Source organism: Mesocricetus auratus, unplaced genomic scaffold (assembly GCF_017639785.1).
Source record: "Mesocricetus auratus isolate SY011 unplaced genomic scaffold, BCM_Maur_2.0 Super-Scaffold_6730, whole genome shotgun sequence".
Classification (NCBI taxonomy): Eukaryota; Metazoa; Chordata; class Mammalia; order Rodentia; family Cricetidae; genus Mesocricetus; species Mesocricetus auratus.
The window spans coordinates 87739826-87754263 of NW_024429184.1; the positions used below are offsets into that span (position 1 = coordinate 87739826).

The 14438-nt window shown below is 42.6% G+C and overlaps 1 protein-coding gene across 1 annotated transcript in view; it reads left to right on the forward strand.

The window, feature by feature from the left end:
* Positions 1-14438, forward strand: part of Afg3l2 (AFG3 like matrix AAA peptidase subunit 2) — a 40083-nt gene that overhangs the window by 9712 nt on the left and 15933 nt on the right. Inside the window, exons 8-10 of the mRNA XM_040741671.1 lie at positions 2208-2481; positions 5952-6089; positions 12349-12502. Coding sequence (XP_040597605.1) covers positions 2208-2481; positions 5952-6089; positions 12349-12502 — 566 coding nt within the window. The remainder of the gene's footprint in view (positions 1-2207; positions 2482-5951; positions 6090-12348; positions 12503-14438) is intronic.

Sequence of the window (14438 nt, forward strand, 5' to 3'; positions counted from 1 at the left end):
CTTTTTATTTTTAAGCTTTTTTGTTTATGTATTGTATGTAGATGAGTGCTTTGTCCCCTGTGTACACCTGCACGCTAGAAGACGGCATCAGGTCCCATTATAAATGACCGCTGTGTGGTTGCTGAGAGTTGAACTTGGGACCTGGGAAGAACAGCCAGTGCTCTTAACTGCTGAGCCATCTCTCCAGCCCCTACAAATTAAAATCTTAAGCAGGCCTTGCTCTGTTTGGCCATATTGAAAAATAAATCACCAAAAAATGAAAATAAAAACAAATCATTAGTACATGACGACCTTCCTTTTTTACATGATTATGCTTCTCTTGATTAGGCAGGATTTAGAGTGTTAAGGTCCAGTGTGTTCTTCTTGTGGGGTTTTTGCATGAAGAGCCCTAATGAAGGAGAAGCACCCCACCTTTAGCTGTCGTTTACCTTTATAGTTGATAGTTTTCCAGGATTTAAGAAATTCTTCCAGGCTGGAAAGATGGCTCAAGAGGTTAAGAGCACTGACTGCTCTCCAGAGGACCTAGGTTCAATTCCCAGCACCCACATGTGGCTCACATCTGCCTGTAATTCTAGTCCCAGGGGATCCAGTGTCAACTTGTGGCCTCTGTGAGCACAAGGCATGTACATGGTACACAGACATCTACGCAGACATAACATTCGTACGTACTTAGAAGAAGAAGAAGAGAAGAAAAAAATCCTTTCTCTCTAGAACTATTTCTCTTAGGGTTCATCTCAATAACTCCAGTTGAAATTTGGGCAGATGCTTCAGTATACGTGGACTGGGTTGTAGGTTTTTAGTATACTATTCATCCATCATCAGTGTGGTCTTTCATGGTATGCATACCCAATGCTTGGGTCATTTTCATTAAATGCAGAAGGTATGTCCTGCTAGGAGACAGCCAGCTCTGCAGCGACGTTAACACTGAATCATTTTTCATTTTTCTGTGTATGTAAGGACAAAAACCAACCTAGGAGCTAGTGTGGTAATTGCACTGTTGGTATTAGTCATAGCTAGAGATTTCTGCAGTTGGGTCTGTCATTCACACCCTGCTGCAGTGTGATGCCACATAGCTGATTGGATGCTTTGTGTAAGATCTTAAGGTAGTTGCCTGATTTGATAAGTTGGTATTGGTGTTACATAGACTGGATTCCAGAGGATTTCTAGCCCTTATGTGGAATGCCTAGGGCCAGAAATGTTTTCAGAGTTTGGAATGTCAGCCTTTACTCATTGAGCATCCCTAGTCCAAAATTGAAATTCAGATTTGTCCAAAATTCTATATTTTTTAAACATGTTGGCACTGAAAACTATAGCTTTTCAGCATTTCAGATTTCATATTTTTAGATTAGGGATGCTCATAAGCTGTAGAAAGTTTTATTGCACTTGTCTATAAACTTGTTTTCCAGTGCTGGTTATTTTTTTCCCTAGTTTTTTTTTTTTTTTTTTTTTTTAGTGTTTAAAAATATGTAAACATTTAGTAAATTTGTATTCAGAAGTTACATTGAATAATGGTTATTAAGACAAACTGGGCGGTGGTGGTGCACACCTTTAGTCCCAGCACTCGGGAGGCAGAGGCAGGCAGATCTCTGTAAGTTCGAGGCTGCCTGGTCTACAAAGCTACACAGAAGAAACCCTGTCTTGAACCGCCCCAAAATTATGAGGATAATGATGATGGTGTTATTAAGACAAAAAATAGTCTATATCCCTGGGCTTTAAGGCATCTGTGCAGACCTCATATTGCAGAGGGTCTGCTGGGAGAGAGCCTTGATGTCTGTTAAACAGGAGGCCTGTGGCACAGGGCAAAGACGTTAAACATCGTATGCATTACTTTCCAAATTGGCATGCTGTTAAATAAAGACTTTTCTTGGTTGAAGTCTCCCAGTAAGAGAACTGGAGTCTGAGACTATACCAGGATTATGCTAAACATTTAAGTGAGTAATTGGAAAGAAAAGAAGCTTGATTGTAGCTAGCAGTACTGTGTATATTGAGATGGGAATAAAATACCAAGTTTCTTTTTTTGTTATTCCATGACTTTAATGATAACAAAAATGCCAATATTCTCCTGTGTCTCAGACAAACTACTAGACTATTTTGAAATATTAGCTTTTTGGAAATACTAGATTTTCAATGATTGTCCTGATAACTGAAGTGGTTAGGAAACTTGCCATCAGTCTTACCAGCTGTTCTGTTGTGTGTTGTCCCTACAGTTCCTTCCTGCTGAGCATGCTGCCCACGGTACTCATTATCGCTTTTCTACTCTACACCATAAGAAGAGGGCCTGCTGGCATTGGTCGGACTGGCCGGGGAATGGGTGGACTCTTCAGTGTTGGAGAAACCACGGCCAAGGTCTTAAAAGATGAGATAGATGTGAAGTTCAAAGATGTGGCTGGCTGTGAGGAGGCCAAGCTAGAAATAATGGAATTCGTGAATTTCTTGAAAAACCCAAAGCAATATCAAGACCTAGGAGCAAAAATCCCAAAGGTAAAAAGGTACTTGGAGAGGATTAGTTCCAACACTTGTGTCTAAAGCTGTCACCTTATTACTTACTTACTTAGTCATTCTTCTTTCTGATCTCTGATTCAGCTCTGTGGCCTGTCTTCTGTATCTCATTATATGGATTTTGTGTATTCCTGAAAGTATTTTTTCTCCTCATGGAAGCCTTCCTCGATTGACCTTTGTTCTCCCTCTAGTCTGACTTAGACACCACCTTCTCTTGGCAGCTCTAGCCCCTAGTTGCATTTTCATACTGCATTGGCCCACCGAGCCTTTTCCACCTAGTGTTGGGTTATCTGCCGGTACCCGATACTGAGGATCTTGGCACAACATTGTTGAAGAAGAGACAATACTAATGCTCACTTCCAGCACATACCTCATAGCTGCTGTGGTAATGCTGTGCCTGTACCATGTCAGCTTTGCAGCCCTTGACTAGACATAAGGTAGCAGCTTATTTGTTAAATGGATTGCTTATGGGTGGGGTTCTGTGGGTTGAATATCCTTGCTTGCTAGCACAAGGGTCTTGTGCATGCTAGCCAAGTAAATCATTGAGTGATAGATACTCTCAGCCCTCTTTTTACATAGATTTTTGAGACAGTCTCATTATGTTACCTCTGTTGAGCTCTTCCTGTAGCCTAGGCAGGCCTTGAATTTGCTATCCTTCTGCATCAGCCTTCCAGAGAGTTTGGATTATAGATCTTTGCCACAAGGCCCAGCTTGGATTGGCTGTTAAGTGACTAAAATAATTCATTAATAAAGCTTACTTTAAAGAAATACTTAGGGGCTGGAGAGATGGCTCAGCAGTTAAGATCAAACACTTTCTGTTCTTTGAGATTGCTTCGTAGCACCTACATCAAGTGGTTCACAGCCATTGGTAACTCTGGCTCCAGGAAATCCAGTGGCATCTTCTGGCCTCTAGGCACTCGAATACATGTGCACACACTAAACATACATACATAAATACAGATAAATATTTTGTAAAATAAATACTTTTGTTTGTTTGGTAGATAGGATATAGTCCTTGTTGACCTGGGACTTGGTGTGTAGACCAGGATCGTCTCAAACTCACAGGGATCTGTCTGCCTCTGTCTCCCATGATGGCATTAAAGACATGTGCTTTGTAAAAGGAATCATTTCTGTGATTTTCATGTCCCATTTTTTGGATAAAATATCGTATTCATGTTAAAATAATTTGCCGTTACTTAGTGCCATTCACATCGTATATAGGCAGATGAAAATAAATTTTAGAGAGTATTTAAGTGTTTATTACAGTCTTTTTTTTTTTTTTTTTTTTGGTTTTTCAAGACAGGGTTTCTCTGTATTGTTTTGGATGCTGTCCTGGGATTAAAGGCATTCGCCACCAACGCCCAGCGTGTTTATTACAGTCTTAAAAAGTGCATCATTTGACCATAGTATTCATCTCATGATAATTAAAAACCCAGAGACAGATGTTGGGGTTAGAGCTTCAAGCTGAAGACCAGAGAAGTAAAGCAGCCAACCCAGTAGTAGATCTTCCCTACACCTAGGTGAAATGTCAGTCCTGTCTCTATAAATCCTCAGAGGCAAAAGCTCTGAATTCCTGTCTCCTCCTCCTTATATTTCTTTTTCCACCCAGCCATATCTTCCTGTCTCCACCTCCCCTGGATTAAGCATGTGTGATCCCAAATGCCGGAATCAAAGGCATGATCTCTGTTACTCTTCACTCTCTCTTGTGTAGGCCAAGGTAGCCTTGAACTCAGAGAGATATATCTGCCCATCTCCTGAGTACTGGGATTAAAGGGGTGTGCCACCATTGCCTAGCTTCTACAGCTAACTAGTATGACTGACTTTGCTTTCTGATACTTCAGGCAGTCTTTATTAAATTGCAAATAATATATCACCACACATATGTTTATTTATTTATTTATTGGTTTATCGAGGCAGTTTCACTATGAAGGTATCTGTCTTTACTATGTAGTCTAGGCTGGCCTCAAACTCAGAGATTTGCCTGCCTCTGCCTCCTGTATGCTGGGATTAAAGGTGTGCACCACCACTGCCTTCTTTAAATTTTTTATTTATTTACTTTGTGTGTGTGAATATTTTGCTCGTATGTATGTATGTGTACCATGTGTGCTATTGGATCCCTTGAAACTGGGGTTATGGATGGTTGTAAATCATTATGTATGTATTGAACCTGGGTCCTTTGCAAGAGCAACAAGTGCTTTAACCACTGAGCTATCTCAGGCTAGCCATATGTATATTTACAAGACAGAACAGGTTTTTTTTTTTTTAAGACTTATTCATTTACTGTGTGTACAGTGTTCTGCATGCATGTATTCCTGCATGCCAGAAGAGGACACCAGATCTCATTATGGATGGTTGTGAGCCACCGTGTGGTTGCTGGGAATTGAACTCAGAACCACTGGAAGAGCAGCCAGTGCTGTTAACCTCTGAGCCGTCTCTTCAGAGCCAAGACAGAACCATTTATAGTTGGTCACTTTGTGAAAAGTAAACATGGGAGTGAATTCATACATATATTAGGTACTTTTCTGTTGCTGTGATAAGACACCATGAGCAAGACAGTTTGTAGAAGGGTTTATTTGAACTTATGGTTGCAGAGGGCAAGAGTTCATGATGGCAGAACAAAGGTGGGATGGCAGGAGCAGGAAGCTGAGCACATCTTGAGCCGCAAACACAAAGCAGAGAGCAAACTAGTAAAGGCGAGGCCTTTAAACTCTCAAAGAGCACCTGCAGTGATACACTTCTTTCTGCAAGGCCACACCTCCCCAGCCTCCCCAAACAGTGCCATCAGCTGGGGACCAAGTATTCAAATACCCAAGACTGGGGGGGGCATTTCTCATTCAAACTAACACAGTGTAGTTAGGGTTTTAGGTAGCCCTGAATCTATGTAAATAGTTACTAACGTATACATTTCCATGAAAGTAAACGGCAGTGTTTACGTTTATTAATTATATGGATTCAAAAACCAGTTTTACTTGTAGAGAGCAAAATAATTTTGTAAATAGAGAGTGTGGTGTTCATGTTTCTTTATTATTTAAGTAGCAGTTTATTAGCCTAGCTCAAGTTTCTTTTCATACTATTAGGATGGCTTAAAAACTACTGAAACAACCACCACTACAATACCCAACCATGAAAACAACACAAAGCCTTGTGATGTTGAGAATGAAGCCCAGTGCTTTGTGCATGCTAGCCAAGTCTTGTCTCTGAGCTACCCAAAGCTCAGCACTCAGGGTCTCTATAAGGGAGTAGGGAGTATTTAGATTTGCCATTACATTGTTAATCACATTATCTTGAAACAGTTGTCTCTCTAACAACCCTCTTATCCTTACTACTGTAAAAAACATTCCACTATAATGTAAATATCCCATTTGTTACTAAGATTTAGAGACAGAGGTACCCTTTGCAATCACTATGGATTACTAAGATTCTGATTAGATGTAATCTCTCTGTGTCTGAAGGGTGCCATTCTCACCGGCCCTCCAGGTACTGGGAAGACACTGCTAGCTAAGGCCACAGCTGGAGAAGCCAATGTCCCCTTCATCACGGTCAGCGGATCAGAATTTCTGGAGATGTTTGTGGGTGTTGGTCCAGCCAGGGTAAGTTTTGTTCTGTTCTGATGATGGAACTTCTTTATTCCAACCCATTTCTCCTGGGGGTGGACTGGTGAGAGTGACCTTGTTCCTGGAGTCTCCAGAGTGACCTCACTGGTCACCTCCTAATTCAGTCCTCCAAGACTATACCAGCAGGGCCTGTGTAAATCCCACTCACCTCCCCCCCCAAGCCAGTACTGTAGTCCATTCTTAAGATAATTTATACATTTCAATAAGTGACTCTAGTGTTTGGGCAATTTCTTTTGTTAGTAACTTGATTGAGACATATTACAAATTGACATGAGTGTACACTTAAATGGTTTTTAGTCACTTTAAGCAGAAACCCAGGTCCCTTAGTAATCTCACCATAACCTAGACCTAAGCAGAATCTAGCATCTTTAGATTTCCTGTTTCAGATATTTTAAGTAAATGAAATTGTACAATGTGTGATCTGTTTTGTTTTGGGCTTTTTATTTTGTAGTTTTTAAAAATAAGCTATGCTTGGTGGTGTATACCTTTAATCCTAGCACTCAGGAGGCAGAGACTTGCAGATCTCTGAGTTCCAGGACAGCCTGGTCTACAGAGTGAGTTCTAGGACAGCCAAGGCTGTTACACAGAGAAACCCTGTCTCTGGGAGGTGGGGGTGGGGCGGGCTCTTCTTTCACTCTGCAGTCTCCCTGAACCTGCAGCTTAGTTTTATCACCCAGGATAACAGCCAGCAAGCCCACCAATCCTCCTGTCTCCGCCTTCTTTACAGACATATGCTAGGATGCCCAGTTCATAACATAGGTGCTGAGAGCCAAGCCCTGGTCCCCATTACTGCCCAGCAAGTCCTTTTAATTGCTGAGTCATCATCTCTCCAGACCCCAGTGGTGTGGGGTTTTGTCTGTTTAAGATAGAATATTATGCAGGCTAGACTGGCCTTGAACTTCTTCTGATCAGGCTCTTTAAATACTTAGATTATAGGCACGAGCCACCCTGCCAGCCCTGAGTGTATGATTGGGGTGGGGACTGTTTGTTTACCTTTATTTATCCTATGTGTGTGATGTATGCATGTCATGTGTGGGTGTCTGTGGAGATCAGAGAATAATTTGTAGTAGTTTTCTCCTTCCGTAGTGATCTTGAGCTTGGTGATCAAGCTCAAGACATCAGACTTTGACTGCAGACATTCTCGCCTGCTGAGTCATTCTCTTGCTTTTGTTTTTTGAGACAGGGTCTTGCTTCATTCTTTTTTTTTTTTTTTCTTTTTTGGTTTTATACGAGACAGGGTTTCTCTGTATTGTTTTGGAGGCTATCGGTCCAGCCCGGCCTTGAACTCACAGAGGCCTGCCTCTGCCTCTCGAGTGCTGGGATTAAAGGCGTGCACCACCACCGCCCGGCCTTTTTTTTTTTTTTTAAGATTTATTTATTTATTACATATACAGTGTTCTGCCTACATGCCAGAAGAGGGCACCAGATTGAATTGTAGATGGTTGTGAGCCACCATGTGGTTGCTGGGAATTGAACTTAGCACCTCTGGAAGAGCAGTCAGTGCTCTTAACCTCTGAGCCATCTCTCCAGCCCTGAGACAGGGTCTTGCAATGTAGCCCTGGCTAGCCTGGTGTTTGCTTTGTAGTTCTGCTTGGCTTGACTCACAGCAGTAGTTTTGCCTCAGCCTCTCAAAGGATAGGCTTATAGATGTGTGCCACCATTCCTGGGTGTATCATGTGCCTGTGGACAAGTCTAAGTCATGGTGTGAGTGTGGAGGTCAGAGGGCAGCCCTGTGGAGCCAGTTCTTGCTGCTTGAGATAGTCTTTCTTGTTTCTTGTGCTTTAGGTGTAGGCTTGCTGCTCCACACACTCCATCTCCAGGGTGCTGGCTTCTTAGATGTGGACCATTGCATCTACTGTTTTATTTTGGGGGGGGGTGGTTTAGTTTTTCAGGGCGTGACCTCAAGGTGTCAGCTTGTATGGCAAGTGCTTTTACTGCTGAGAGCCTTTATCATTTATTAAAGAAGTAGCAATTAATAATCTAGGTATGGGCGCCTGAATATTTGTTACTATGAGTTTGACTGTCTATAGAATATATACTGGGTGCCTTATATTTTCAAAAAGGCCCCAGAGAAAGGAAATTCCTTCTCACCAGGATGTCAGCAGTGAAGAGCTGCAGCCTCCAGATCTCACACTCCATAGCCTTAGTTTTCTAAGAAGTCTCCTTTAATCAGTTAACAGCACATGTCCCCCCCAAGACTTAAGTTTTCCAGGACATTTTGCAAGTCATCCAGAGGAGAGATGTGAGGCACCTGCTTTTCTCAAGACCTTGTTGGTCTTCCTGATTCTGAGAGATATGCATGCCCTATTGTCAGAGTTGTTAAATGTGCCTGTGGGTATTAAAAACTAGAAGCCTGGTGGGATTGAGAGAACTTTTTAGAGAATTTTTAGAAGGAACTTTTGGAGAATATTTAGGAGAAACTTTTAGATCCTAAGAGAACTTTAAGAGAAGGCACTTTAGAGAGAGCTCTTAAAGAGAGAGCTTTTGAGAAAGAACTTTTGGGAAGAACACTTTTGAAGAATAAAGAGCCATGCAAGGAGTGCATGTATGAGCCGGTTTATTTCCTTTTGGCCCTCAGGCCAGAGCTTCTTTGTTTTTAAAGATTTAGTTATTATGTATACAGTGTTCTGTCTTCATGTATCCCTGCAGGCCAGAAGAGGGCACCAGATTTCATTATAGAGGTGAGCCACCATGTGGGTGCTGGGAATTGAACTCAGGACCTCTGAGCCATCTCTCCAGACCTCAGATCAGAACTTTTTTACAAGCCCCTATCCTTCTGCTGTAGGCCTCTTCTCTGAACCCATGATATTTTACCTGTTGAGCCTGGTTTTAATTTAATTAATTAAATAATTGGTATTTCTGTTATTGAGTGGTCAAGAGTTTTTCAGATAATCTGGCTACTAATTCCTAGTTGGATAATTGGTTTGCAAATACTTTTTTGGGGATAGAATCTCACTATGTAGCCATTGACTGATCTGGAACTTGCTTTGTAAGCTAGAATGGCCTCTGATTCACAGAGATCCATCTGCCTCTACCTTGTGATTGCTGGGATTAAAGGCATAACCTACCAATGTCCAGCCAAAAGTCATTAAATTCTTAACATATAAAGGATTCTAATTTTAGACAATGAAGGGGTCGTTTGCATTAAATCAGAGATTTCTGCCTACTGAGTGCTGGGATAAAAGGTGTGAGCCACATACTCAGCATAAAGGATTTTTAAAAACAATTTCTTTGGGGGTAGAGAAATGGTTCAGTGGCTAAGAGCACTGGCTGCTTTTCCAGAGGTCCCTAGTTCAATTCCCAGCACCCACATGGTGGCTAACAGCCATCTGATGTACTCTTCTGGCATGTAGGCTCTATTTGCACCATATACATAAAGTAAATAAATCTTTAGAATATTTTAAATACCCACTTCTAATTTTTATGTGTGTCTATATGCATGTGTGCGGGTGTTAGGTTGGGGAGAGGGAGAGGAGGGAGGATTGTGTGAAAGGAAAGGGGAGAGGTCAGAAGAGAGTGTGCACCCCACACTGGAGCTGCCGACCGAGCCACCGAGCCGTCTCTCCAGCCCCCATCACAAAGGATTGTTTTTTTTTTTTTTTTTTTTTTTTTTTTTTGGTTTTTCGAGACAGGGTTTCTCTGTGACTTTGGAGGCTGTCCTGGAACTCGCTTGGTAGTCCAGGCTGGTCTCGAACTCACAGAGATCCGCCTGCCTCTGCCTCCCGAGTGCTGGGATTAAAGGCGTGCGCCACCAACGCCCGGCAGAATTGTAATTTTGATACAAATCTTTATCTAGTTTTTGTTTCCTGTGTTTTGGTATCATGTTTAAGACTCCATTCCTAATAAAAGTTGTGAACATTTATTCTTACTTTTTTAAATAACGTTTTATATTTTTTGCCTTTATATTTATGTTGTGCTCTGTTTTTTGTTCATTTTTTATTTATTTTTTATTTTGGGGGGGGTTTTGAGACAGGGTTTCTCTGTATTGTTTTGGAGGCTGTCCTGGAGCTCACTTGTAGACCAGGCTGGTCTCGAACTCACAGAGATCCACCTGCCTCTGCCTCCCGAGTGCTGAGATTAAAGGTGTGCGCCACCAATGCCTGGCTGTTCAGTTTTTGTATGTGGCATGAGGTATAGGCCTAATCTCATTCTTTCATTCTTATGCACATATATGTATGTCCAATTCTCCCAACATCATTCACTGAAAATACCATTTCCCCCACTGAATGGTCTTGGCACTTTTTTTGTATTAAAATTTTTTAATGTTTCTTTAAATTTAAATTAGAAACAAGGTTACTTCACAAGTCAATCCCAGGTCCCTCTCCTTCTCCCTTCTCTCCTCCCACCAGCCCCCATCCCCACTTCCCCCAGTCCCCACTCCTTTCCCCAGGGAGAATAAGGCCCTCCATGGGAGGTATTTCATCCAGGGCAGGGCCTAGACCCTCCCCCAAGAGTCCAGGCTGAGAGAGCCTCCCTCATTGTGGGATGGGCGCCCAAAGTCCATTTGTGTGCCAGGGATAAATATGGTCTTGACACTATTAACCGTAGATACATGGGTTTGTTTCTTGACTCTTAATTCTCTCGTATTTTACCTATGTCTAAAAATGAAAAAAAAAATGCTATCAAAAGTGCAAGGTGGTATCACAGTATTTTCTAAACATAAGGAAATAGCTTTTAATCTGTAAGAAAGTGTTGTGTTATCATTTGAAAGCGAGTATTCTGCTGGGGATCTCCGGGTGGGTGATGTCTATAGTTAACGGAACGGGTGGGTTAGTGGGGTTTGCAGGACAGCTAACTCCTAGAGGAATAGAAGAGGGAGTCAGGTGACAGGATGATATGCACAAGGGGGAGTTGAAAATGAGAGGTGTGCGATGATGCGAGTGAGGCCCTGGCGGGAGAGCCGAGAAGGGAATCAAGCCTTGGTCAGTGAGATGTTTAGGATGTTCGTGGTGAATTAGTGTGGCAGGTGGGTAAGCAGGATGGACAGCTTCAGGCTGGTTTTGCAGAAGGCCCTGTGGCAATGTGGCCTTGTCTGAGCGGGAAGGGAACTAAGAGTCCCGCAGTCACATGCATGTGCACCACAGAGGAAAAGAGTGCCGGACGGCATCAGGAACATGGAGAATTTTGATGTAGTAAACACAGCGCTTTTAATCTGTCAGATAGCAAGGGGAGCTGGGCTGTACACTTGGAAGGGCTTGAGGCTGATGGTGATGTTTCCCTTTCTGTCTTCCCAAGTTGTGGCCTGAAGAGAGACAGCCAGGTGCAAGGGTACCAGCAATGGCCCCTGTTGTGAGCAAGAGCTCATGGTGAGCTCTGTGTTGGTCAGCTGATGGGTGTGGAAATTGAGCCCTGTGTGAGGCTTTAGAGTTCTTACTGGTTAGTAGTCTTGGGTATGAAGTGTGAGCCTTGAAGAAGCTGACTAACCAGCTTAGGGTAAGCATAGTGATCAGCTGCAGTGTATCTGCAGGGCAAGATGCACAGTATTCATCTGTTGTATTATAAGAATAGCAGATACAGCTGGCCGGTGGTATTGCATATCTTTAATCCCAGCACTCGGGAGGCACAGATAAGCGGATCTCTGTGAGTTTGAGGCCAGCCTAGTCTACAGAGGGAGTTCCAGGATAGGCTCCAAAGCTACAGAGAAACCCTGTCTCAAAAAACAAAACAGAGCAAAAAAAACAAAACAAAAACAAAAAATCCAGCACATTCAGTCAGTGTACAATAATGTGTGGGTTACAGAAATGATGTTTAATTATGTGCCTTAAGACAGTTGCTATTACTATCATTTCTCATTTCTTCACTCCTTAAATTTTTTTAAATTATGTTTTGATTTATTTCATGTATGTATGTGTGTGGGCATGTGTGTGCTGCAATGTGTGCAAGACAACTTGTGGGAGTTAGTTCTCTCTTTCCACTAGGTGGGTCCAAGAGATCACACTCAGAGGTCTGCAGGCTCAGTGGCAGGCACCTTTATGCACTGAGTCGTCTTACTCCACTGTTATAACTGAGAAACTATCTGGGTACATACATGAGTCACAGAAACATTAGAGTTTAATGGTCTTTAGAGAAGGAGCAAGTTTTACTATGTAGCCCAAGCTGCCCTCCATTTTGCAGCCCTCCTACCCCAGCCTCCTGAGTGTGACAAGTACGTGTGTGTGCCACCATGCCACTTTGAGGTTAGTCTTGCTAAACTAGTAACATTGACTTGACAAGTAACTCACTTCTTTGTGTCAAGGTCCGAGACTTATTTGCCCTTGCTCGGAAGAATGCCCCTTGCATTCTCTTCATCGATGAGATTGATGCTGTGGGAAGGAAGAGGGGTCGAGGCAACTTCGGAGGGCAGAGTGAGCAGGAGAACACGCTCAACCAACTGCTTGTGGAGATGGACGGTGAGCAGTCACCCATCTGTGAAACTGAACCTCCAGTTGTCTTGATCTCAGAATGAGGATTGTTATTGTGACACCGACCTTAAAAAGTAAAAGAACGTTCTCTGATGGCTCAGCAGAGTACCTGAGTCCAGTCCCAGCACCTACATGGTGGCTCACAGCCATCTGTAACTCCAGTGTCAGGGGATCCAATGCCTTCTCCTGTTTTCCACAGGCATGCACCTGATGCACATACCTACATACATCCAGTGCTATTTTATGCCAATACCTTAACTAGCATCCTTTTGATGGACAAAAGAGCTAATGTCTTTCATTCTGAATGTGGTTCTGAAACATTACGAAACCCAAGTGCAGTGAAGTGTGAATTTGGCAGATACAGGTGCTTTTTCACCTTTGTGGGTTTACATTTAAGTTGAAAATATCCTAAGTCCAAAATAAAGTGAGTACCCCTGACCCACAGTAATTTCTACTGTACAGCACAGTGCACTGTGGGGTGTTTCTTAAGGGTGGTGTGGCTGCCTGAGAGTTGCAGCTCACTGCTGTCACCCAGCATAGCTAGAGAGGATCAAGCCAAACAGTGCTGGTCCTGTGAAAGAGGCAGGTTCAAAACTTGAAATGCAGTTTTAACTGATTGTGCATCACTTTCACCCCATTGAGTTAAACAAAACCCTAAGCTGAGGGCAACCTATACTCCTTATCCTAGAAAGCAAAGTCATTCCATGCTGGCCAGCTTTTTTTGTCAGTTAAGGAAGCAGTTTCTGGGGCTTCTGCATCCTTCTTGCTGGAGGTATGTGGACACTTGCTTGTGTGTCCACACAAAGGGAAAGCATAGTGCCAGGCATCTGTACAGGCTTAGATGAGGAAGCCAGGCGCAGTGTCAGAATGTGAAGGTGGAGATCTTGCTCCATTCTGTGACAGTAAGTTCACTCTTCCACATGTAATTAAGTAATAAAAATTGCCAGCATTGAGGTAGAGGCAGGAGGATCTCTGAGTTGGTCTGCCTGGTCTACAGAGCAAGTCCTGGACAGGCAAGGCTACACAGAGAAATACCCTGTCTTGGGAAAAAAAATCTGGAATAGAAAGAAAACTGCTGAGCAAAGGGGTTAGCACTTGGGAGCAGAGCTAGGAGAGTCACCACAAGTTTGGTCCACATAGTACGTTCTAGGACAGTGTAGAATACAGAGTAAGACTCTGTACCGTAACAAGACAGAATAATTTAAAAATAAGAAAAGTGTAGAGAAAAGAGCTAGAGAGAAAGACTAGTGGATGCTGGGTTACTTATAGAGGAGTCATTTCTAGTCTTTAAAACAGCAGGATAACCACAGTTGTGTAGAGGAACAGAACTGGGGGAGGGTATATATATATGGAATTTATTAGAACGGCTCACAGACTGTGGTCCAGCTAGTCCAGCAATGGCTGTCTGCCAATGGAAAGTCTAAGAATCCAGTAGTTGTTCAGTCCATGAGGCTGGAGTTTCAGCTGGTCTTCAGTATACACCAGAATCTTGAAGAAGTGAATTCTAATGCCAGTGAAGGGATGGACTTGCCAGGGAGAGAGAGGGCAAGCAAGCTTAGAGAAAGCTCCCTTCTTCTGTGCCCTTTGTGTAGGTTGCCACAGAGGGTGTGGCCCAGATTATAGGTGGATCTTCCCACCTCAAAAAAAATCAATTAAATTGAGTATTCACACTTCAAATGATTTAATCCTAAAGGGAAAAAAATCTTTCACAGGTGTACCCAGCTCTTAGGTTTTAGTTAATTCTAGGTGTAGTCAAGTTGACAATCAAGAATAGCCATCACAGCAGCTGACAATAATTGTTTATTTCAGAATAGCAGAGGGCATTTTCAGTGTTCCAGCAGATGCTAAATATCTGAGTTGTTGATGGATGTCCAATTATCCTGATCTAATAAATACTCACACATTGTTTCTCATGCTGAAGAGT